This window comes from Amblyomma americanum, chromosome 7, assembly GCF_052857255.1.
Source record: "Amblyomma americanum isolate KBUSLIRL-KWMA chromosome 7, ASM5285725v1, whole genome shotgun sequence".
Taxonomy (NCBI): domain Eukaryota; kingdom Metazoa; phylum Arthropoda; class Arachnida; order Ixodida; family Ixodidae; genus Amblyomma; species Amblyomma americanum.
Genome location: NC_135503.1, coordinates 45,200,530 through 45,209,860, shown reverse-complemented (window position 1 = coordinate 45,209,860; position 9,331 = coordinate 45,200,530). Strand labels below are relative to the sequence as shown.

General features: G+C 45.3%; 1 protein-coding gene across 1 annotated transcript; it reads right to left on the bottom strand.

Moving 5' to 3' along the window:
- Window positions 1-4,618: 4,618 nt before the first annotated feature.
- LOC144097084 (uncharacterized) lies at window positions 4,619-8,702 on the bottom strand. Its single transcript, XM_077629874.1, has 3 exons — window positions 8,587-8,702; window positions 7,849-7,927; window positions 4,619-4,840 (listed from the first exon to the last, which is right to left on the bottom strand). The coding sequence occupies exons 1-3, from the start codon at window positions 8,640-8,642 to the stop codon at window positions 4,652-4,654; spliced, it is 324 nt and encodes a 107-aa protein (XP_077486000.1). The 5' UTR covers window positions 8,643-8,702; the 3' UTR covers window positions 4,619-4,651.
- Window positions 8,703-9,331: the final 629 nt, after the last annotated feature.

The following is a 9,331-nucleotide window of genomic DNA, read 5'->3' as shown; positions in this document are numbered from 1 at the left end:
CTGCTCGTCTCATGAAGCGTTTTAGAGGTGTCACCATGACGCTGGTATGCTCGCTTGGCCGCTGCGTTGTTTGTAGCTGCCATGACGACATCCGTGTGCGTCGATTCCTGAAGCGAAGAAGCTGGAGATAAGCTAAATACATTGTCGCTACGGTTGTCGCTGAATTCATCCGCTTCAGGCAGGGTCGCCGATGCGGCGTCTTTGGTCGGCGGCGGTTCCACGTTATCTTAATTGTCAGGCTTCTTCTAGGGCGTGGCCGGCGGTTGGAGCGCTCCATCCGCGGCAGCAGCATCTTTTGGCGTCCCGGCAGCCTGTTCGTCCGATATTTCGTCGCGCTTTCTCACCGGCCCTGCAATACTTGAATAGGTTCGAACTGTCCTTTCGTTGACAGGCTTGCGTTGACAGCGTTGACAGGCTTGCAATGCGATACGCAACACTCGCGTCGGATATGCCCGGTATTATGGAAGCGCAAGCTGAGTGCTGCTCTTCCTGGTGTCACAACGAGGGTTAACTCACCTGCCACAGGAAGCTGATGAGTGATATAATTTACGGTGCAACCTTCGTTCAGTCTTAGGTTAATGGGGCCTGTCGTAGAGTCCTTATCTGAAATGCCCTGCACCTTCCAACGTTCGTTTGAAACTTCAGTCAAGCTACCATACGTCGCTAAACGCAACGCGTACATCATCATCGGACGCATTAGGCAGCATCCTATGGAGCTTCAGACGCACGTTCGGGTAGACCACGATGCCGCGCCGGTTTTTGACGGTGATATTTCCGGCCGCGATTAGCTTCCTTCGTAGCTTCCCGGCCCTTCAGCGCAACCACCCGCACGGGATTCATCTGGTATACTACCAAGGCAACAATCTCTGGGACCAATTCCAGACGAATCAATACACCTCGGAAGTCCTCCACCTTGTTCGGCCTTGCTTTGAAAAAAAAATGAAAAATACCAGTGGCTTAGCTCGGCTATGCCGGATATATTTATTTTTATTTATTTATTATTGATACCCTCAGGGCCAAAGGCATTTCAGAGGGGAGTGGTTACAAATCACAGAAAATGAACAAAAACAAAAATTCAACATACAAGCGTCATGTTCCTGGTTATACAATTCAGAAGTAAGCATAATATGTAAGTGCAAGGTAAGAGAACAAAACAAGGGAAACTAAAGTAAACAAAGGAAATGGAGAATGATAAGTACATTTGTTGTGAACCTTAGTATACAATGTTAGCTAAATTGCTACGGAAGCGCAGGATGTCTTGAATGCAGGCTGTCGATCCGGGAAGGTGGTTCCAATCTGCTGATGTACGGGGAATGAACGACTGAGAACAAGCTTTTGTTTCGTGCGACGTTATACCGACCTTGTGAACGTGGTCTAGCCGTGGAGAGATGAAAGACGGAGGAGATATCAATTCATCGCGTAGATTGGGACAGTTGTAAAAAATTTTATGAAATAAACATAACCGTGAAAATTTTCGACGGGAGGCTAAGGGTGGGAGGTTGAGCGTGTTTTTCATGGAGGTGACACTTGCAGTACGATTGAAGTTAAGTAGGATGAAACGGGCGGCGTTATTTTGTACAAGCTCGAGTGCATTAATTGAGTTTGCGTAGCTGGGGTCCCAAATTGCAGATGCGTATTCTAGTTTACTACGGACAAGGGTTTTGTATAACATGAGTTTTAGGGAGGTAGGGGAATTGGAGAAATTCCGGTGTAGGTAGCCTAGCATGCTGTTAGCGTTGTTAATTATGGCGTTAATATGGAGCGACCAATTTAGAGTGGAAGATATATGAACTCCGAGGTAGCGATATGACGTGACGGCCTCCAGTATGGTATTATTTAGACAATATGCACCTGTAGTAGATGATGTGCGGGAGACACGTAAAACTTTGCATTTAGAAGAATTAAGTTGCATTAACCATAAGTTGCACCATGCAGATATAGCAGATAGATCATTCTGTAGAGCGCATACGTCGTTAGTGTCGTTAATTTCGCGAAAAATTACGCAGTCATCAGCGAATAAGTGTATGTTAGAGGTTACGCAAGAAGGTAGGTCATTAATGTAAATAAGAAATTAAAGAGGGCCTAAGACGGATCCCTGTGGCACTCCAGAATGGACGGGGGTTGATGGAGAGGTGGCATTGTTAGCAGTTACGAACTGAGTGCGGTTGCAAAGGAAATATTCGAGCCAGAAAAAAAGCCTAGGATCAAGGTTTAGTTTGCTTAGCTTAAAAAGTAGTAATTTGTGGCATACCTTTTCGAAGGCTTTTGCGAAGTCGAGGAAGACGCAGTCAGCTGTTGAGCGGCGATCAAGGATGAGATTAAGTTTATGCGTAAATGATGCTGAGTTTCGCAAGACAGTCGCTTACGAAAACCGTGCTGCATGTCTGTAAAAAATGAATTTGACTCCAAGAAGTTCGCGATACCTGTGTATAATATGTGCTCCAATACTTTACATGGAATACTTGTCAAAGATATGGGACGGTAGTTAAGGGGTGAATTCTTGTTACCTGATTTATGGATTGGGACCACCTTCCCGACCGTCCAGTCAGCAGGCAGAGCACCGGTGTCGAGGGACTGTTGAAATATCTTGCAAAGCAGCAATGAACAGTAAGTTTGAGAACCCTTAAGAAATTTCGCGTTGATTGAGTCAGTACCTGGACTGGAGCATGGTTTAAGGGATTCAATAATCTTCTCAATACCGCAAGCTTCGATGCAAATGGGATCCATAGTTATGTAGTTGTAAGTCTGCGCTTGTGGAAAAATGGTGTTAGTACAATGAACAAAGTTTTTACAGAATGTGGAATTCAGTACCGCTGGGCATTACGTAAGAATTAAGGGCCGCGTAAGAATTAAGTCGCGTCGGCCACGAGGATGTAGAGCATATACATATCCGCTCCTCCGTGAGTCAAAGCATGCAGCTCCACTCCTCGTTTATGGCTTGATTAAACCAAGTCCATACCTTAATATTTTTTTCTTCTGCCTGCACACGTTTTTGTCATGCAGTCTGCTTATATATCAGGCAGAAAGGCGCCGGAGATGAAGTATCACCCGCCGCGGTGGCTCAGCGGTTAGAGCACTCGGCTACTGATCCGGAGTTCCCGGGTTCGAACCCGACCGCGGCGGCTGCGTTTTTATGGAGGCAAAACGCTAAGGCACCCGTGTGCTGTGCGATGTCGGTGCACGTTAAAGATCCCCAGGTGGTCGAAATTATTCCGGAGCCCTCCTCTTTCGTCCTTTCTTCTTTCAATCCCTCTATACCTTCCCTTACGGCGCGGTTCAGGTGTCCAACGATATATGAGACAGATACTGCGCCATTTCTTTTCCCCTAAAACCAATAATTATAATTACCCTCCATCAAAATTCCTCAGGCCATGGGGTTTGTACCCGCCGCGGTAGCTCAGTGGTTAAGGCGCTCGGCTACTGATAATAATAATAATAATAATAATAATAATAATAATAATAATAATAATAATAATAATAATAATAATAATAATTGGTTTTTGGGGAAAGGAAATGGCGCAGTATCTGTCTCATATATCATTGGACACCTGAACCATGCCGTAAGGGAAGGGATAAAGGAGGGAGTGAAAGAAGAAAGGAAGAGGTGCCGTAGTGGAAGGCTCCGGAATAATTTCGACCACCTGGGGATCTTTAACGGGCACTGACATCGCACACCACACGAGCGCCTTAGCGTTTTTCCTCCATAAAAACGCAGCCGCCGCAGTCGCGTTCGAACCCGGGAACTCCGGAGCTACTGATCCGGAGTTCCCGGGCTCGAACCCGACCGCGGTGGATGAGTTTTTATGGAGGAGAGAGAGAGAGAGAGCAAAACGCTAAGGAGCCCGTGTGCTGTGCGATGTCAGTGAACGTTAAGGATCCCCAGGTGGTCGAAATTATTCCGGAGCCCTCCACTACGGCACCTCTCTCTTCCTTTATTCTTTCACTCCCTCCTTTATCCCTTCCCTTACGGCCTGTTCAGGTGTCCAACGATATGAGAGAGATACTGTGCCGTTTCCTTTTCCCCAAAAACCAATCATTATGATTATTCACGGGGTTTGTTTCAAGCCGGGTAGTGAAGCACTAGCGTTTGGCGAGAAAAACCGTTGCACTAGCCTTTCAGGATCCTTTAGTCTTCAAGGGTGCCGTGAGTGTTCCATTATGGGGCTCAAAAGCAGACTGTGTGGCCGAGAGATTGGACAAAGAATGCACATTATGCTTCTTTCTTGTAAGGTTTTTTTTCCAAGTGGCGCTTAATGGACGCTTATGAATGTATTCTTGGCTTATTCACTACAGTTACAATGAGGTGTCTTCGTGCAGTGGGCTGATATGAATGTCTCTTTTTCCTGCAGGCACCTGATTCTTTGTACCCTCCTGAGAGAGTCCTGTGTGCTCTGGTTCTTAGAGATCACAGAGTTATATTGTTCCACTGTCATACCAAAGAATTCAATATTGCTTCAAGCGTGGTATATTTGAAGCATTGCAAAGAACGCAATTAATTCATGTGTTGTATTCTTTGTCTCCCACTTCTGCTCAACAGAAGCGGGTTGACGGCAGCATTATGTCACCTAAAAAAATACTTGAAAGGCGCACTCTTGTGGTTCCTTTTTATTGTACCTCAGTGCTATTCGACAAGACCGCATGGCGTTTGTATCTACGCCTTCCGAGGCTGCACGACTGACATGTGGGGGTACCCGCTTCTTTTCAGTTTGAGAGGCTCCTTTGAGACGCACATCATTCTGCGTCGGGAGGTGGCCGGTGAACCACCACGGGCGAAAGAAACCTCCTTCCAGGTGCACACGCAGTCTCTGCCGCACTTCTCCCCGCTGCTCTTTCCTTGGCACTGGAAGCAACGAGAAAAAAAAAACAGCGAGAATTAACCAGTAAAGATAACTGTTTTACTTTTTTTTGCTTTCCAGCAACATGTGTACCAAACGCAAACAAAAATTCTCTTCACACAAACAGCAAATCATATTTCGTCATTCCTTGAGCAAAGAAATGGTAAAACGGCTGAAGTAGAATCGGTGTTAACAAAATTTGTACGTTTCACTGCCCATGGCAGTACCCTTACTGAAGTATACATCACTTCTTTTGACTTTTTTTCAGCGTTCATGATTAAAAAAACTTTTCCCAATTATTTATGAAATTGTGAAGCATATTTGAAGGTTATAACGTATTTTTAACAAGATAATTTATGAGGAAAACGTCGGCGAAAAATTAATTTGGATTAGCCCAGCTAATCCAGGATATACAAAGCGAAAGCGAGATTGAGGTCTCCATTGGCCCCGGAGCCGGTTGTGCGCCTTTCCTTTAGTGAAAATGAACAGTCGTTGCAAAGTTGTCAACGCCAATGAACTCTATGAACGCCGTCGGCTCACTTGTTTTGTTTGGTTTTGAGGAAAGGAAATGGCACAGTAACCGTCTCACATATCTCGGTGGACACCCGAACCGCGCCGTAAAGGAAGGTATAAAGGAGGGAGGGAAAGAAGAAAGAAAATTGAAAGTTGCATTTTGAGGAAAGGCGCTGCGCTGCGCAGCGGCGGGAACACCTGTGGCTCGGTGCTACTAGTGGCGCATGCGCAGTTGTGACTAGGGAGCGAGAGAGAGAAATGCGCCGTGTGTCCTCACCGCTCCTCGCGCATGCGCAGCACGGCTCTCCTGGAATCACGCGAAACTGCTCAACCTGCGCCCAGTAAAGCTTTCGCTTTAAAAATGATGGACGATTTAGAGTGTTTAGGCCTGATGCGAATTAGGTGGGCTATATATATATCTATAGCATTTCGGTTTTCATTATCTCATTGGTCATTATCTACCTTACACGGATAGATTCCTGGGACTCGCCTTACTATTCCTGGCGCAGTGGTGCAGCGGTTATGCGATGCACCACTGTCCCGCGATGGCAGATGCTGCGGTTTGTGAGATCCACATGGATGGATGGATGGATGGATGGATGATGGATGGATGGATGGATGGATGGATGGATGGATGGATGGATGGATGGATGGATGGATGGATGGATGGATGGATGGATGGATGGATGGATGGATGGATGGATGGATGGATGGATGGATGGATGGATGGATGGATGGATGGATGGATGGATGGATGGATGGATGGATGGATGGACTCTGAACCCTTTAAATCGGGCGGTGGTTCAATACACCTAGCCATGACTTGTGAAATTTTACTTTTGTCTTGATTTTAGCCACCAATCAGATAACCTTCGCTTGGTTACTTCTAACCGCTTAATATCTTCTTTTCCTTCACTGTCCTTCAACCCTAATGCTTTGAATAAATCAGCCCCGTTGCTTTCCACTGCGGGTTGCCCTTCCCGAACGGCCTCTGGCGACCAATCATTGATTGAACTGCCACCTGCCACTGTGTGCAGTTTGCTCACAATCCGGTGGACATGCTGTGATGGCATCACAAGGTCACGTGGACTAGGTGGCCTACCTGCCACCCAGTTGTTCAAGATCACCGAGGGAACGGACAAACATCAGCGAAATCGGTGAACGGACGCACTACAATCCTGTGAGAAACAACCTAGGTGGCAGGTGTGGCAGCTACGTCACGTGACTTTGTGACGTCATTACAACCAGCTCACACAGAAGGGCCGCATAGATAACAGCTATGCGGCCGAGTGAAAGCTCTAGTGCTAGCGCACCAAAATTTGCATCGACAGCTTGAGAGATCCCTCATATCTTTTTGCTCAGTGGCTACGGTGCTCGGCCGCTGACCTGCAAGACGCGGGTTCGATCCCGGCCGTGGCGGTGACATTTCAATGAAGGAGAAATTCTACAGACGCATGTGATAGGTAACGTTAGTGAGCGTTGAAGAACCCGGGTGGTCGAAATTACCCGGAGACTTCCACTACGGCGTCTCTCATAGGCCGAATAGCATTGTGACGTTCAAACTCCATAAACGATAAACCAAAACCAAGCGACAAAAGCGTTAGTATGTCGGCAAGGAAAAAGAAATGCATTGTAAAGGTGACCACGTCTGCTCGGCCTAAATAAAACGTAACGAATGCACAAGTATTCTTTATGTCAAGCATGGAATTGCATATATTTAGATGAAAAACAGCGTAACAGTAAATCGAAATTATGGCGCAGCACAAATTATAAGCATTGTACAGCATACTAAAATAAGCAGGGTTACAGGGAGGGGCAGGAAATCTATAAAGTAGTCAAATCGGCAATAGCAGACAGAATGGTAACACAAACTAAACTACTACATGAATCTTCGGCGCTGTAGACCTTTTCGCGACCCTCGGAGCAAAAGGTTTTTAGGGCTGTGGTGAGAGCGTGGCGGAGCTTAATCCTCAACTCTTCCCTGCATTACGTCCTTTCTCGCTGTCCCCTCACATCTTTCATTTCACTTCTTCAAACTGCCTGCTATCCTTTATTTCCGCTACCCCAGCTCAGGTGCCGCCGCCACAGTGATGGCAGATGCATGCCGGGGTTAGCAAAAATCTTTTAACTTCCATTTTTATTATTATTTTTAATAAACACCTACTTACTACCCTGCATTACGGGCACAGCCAAGTGCCCAATATGGCGGCGCCCATCTACCTCTTTTTGAGAAGGTTCATTCTTCGGGAAAAAATTACGGACAGGGCAAGATTGTCGCGACTGCACGATTCGTTTAATAAAAGTACATTGGTAAGGTATATTGCAGTAAGTGTTGGCCATATTAAAATAAATCTTAGCATGTCGTGCACGTTGCTATGTCGATATTTGCAGACATTGTTCAAATCCGCGTGGCAACGTTATTAAGGCATCCGAGTTTGTTTTTTTTTTTGCCATTGCTTCTGTACTAGCTTGCTTAAGAGGAAAACGTAATGGCACTTACGTCACGCCTCTCACATCTCGCGTTGTCGTTCAGTTTTTCATCAGACCGCTCTGCAAGTTCCTCTAGGAAACGTGTCGCTCTGAAATGCACAGAACCAGGAGGAAAGGACCATTAGCGACGGGAACAGACACGACATTGTTTCCACATCGGTAAAATCAAATAGTGGACTCAGTTGTGAGGAACAGAATGAGAAAATTCACAATAGTTTTGGAGCGAATACGCCTTCTTTCTAACCTATTTATTACCTACCGAATGTAAATAAAATAGCTAGCCGTCATGGTTACTATACGGGCTCCATGCACAGGCCATTCCTTTGACTACCGACTTTATTTCTGTCTCAAGGTAACTGAAAAGCCCCGAAAAACTTAGGATGAGGAGGCGTAAAGAACGTTACTCTCTATTGCTCTCGTTCAAGCATGAACTCTATTATCGGAGAGGATCATATATCTCGTGAATCGAAACAGCACACACAAAATTTACTGCGCGCTCCTCCTTCGCCCATGCCATATTCAGAGCCTCCAATATCTATGTATTGGCAGAAGGTAATTACATCCCTTTGTTGTTCATTGTGGTACCTAAACGAGGTTTACCGACAAGACTATGGGGAGCACTTAACATAGTGGTGATCCCTCCGCTTACCTTAGCGGTCATCACTCAAATGTCCCCCTCCCCCCCCCCCCCTCGTTTTCTGCTGTGAAACAAAATTTAGCGAGTTTAAAACAATTTTTCTTCGCTTACTCGGTGATGACAACAAAAATCGCCAAAACGAGAAGACAGGCCACCGTCGCCCTCATATTTGTTGATAGCAGGGCCCTCCTAAAAGCAGGCAAGTCAATTTTTCAGGAGAGAACGCTGTGTGTACTGCAGATAGTGACACAGGTATATATACAAAATCAGAGGTTTGTTTAGTGGCAATAATGTATGCTTGTTCAGGATAAATATGACAGATGACAGTGAAGAAATATAAGTATATAATTAGCTTCTACTTTTTATGCCGAGCACGTGGCTCTCTTTTGGCCTTAATAAAGACAGAATGACACATCAGGAAACCTAAATGAAATGGGGGAATGAAACTACGTATGGAACGATAAAAATGTGAAAACTGAATAAAGAGCCTTTATTCTGGCGCACATGTTTCCTCCTTGACCTTAGGAGCGATTTATTTAGGGAGAGAAAAAAACAGCCTATGTATATATGGGTGTGGTAACTAATGTCATGACCATCTTTTGTTTTCGATTAAATTTTTATGTTATGGGAAATCGTGTCGACACGAATGAATCAAACATAGTTTTGCTTGAAACGCAATAGTTTTCTTGGAAAAGGTGGCAAAAAAATGGCGTGCCCAAGAGATGGCAAACGTCCTTTTGCGATTTCACAAAATATCAGTATCTATCTGCGCGATAAAAAAAAAATTGTTTTTTTGAACCTGAGTGTTTTTATCGTTAATAATATACAAATTCTTATGTATTTAATCCTGCAAAAC

Bases quoted from the DNA above. Each gene is read 5' to 3' on its own strand.
- LOC144097084 (XM_077629874.1), bottom strand. From the start codon at position 8,642: ATGAGGGCGACGGTGGCCTGTCTTCTCGTTTTGGCGATTTTTGTTGTC. The intron at 7,928-8,586 runs GTAAGCGAAGAA...TGTGCATTTCAG, and splicing joins ATTTTTGTTGTCATCACCGA to AGCGACACGTTTCCTAGAGG. The intron at 4,841-7,848 runs GTAAGTGCCATT...CGTTGCTTCCAG, and splicing joins CGAGATGTGAGAGGCGTGAC to TGCCAAGGAAAGAGCAGCGG.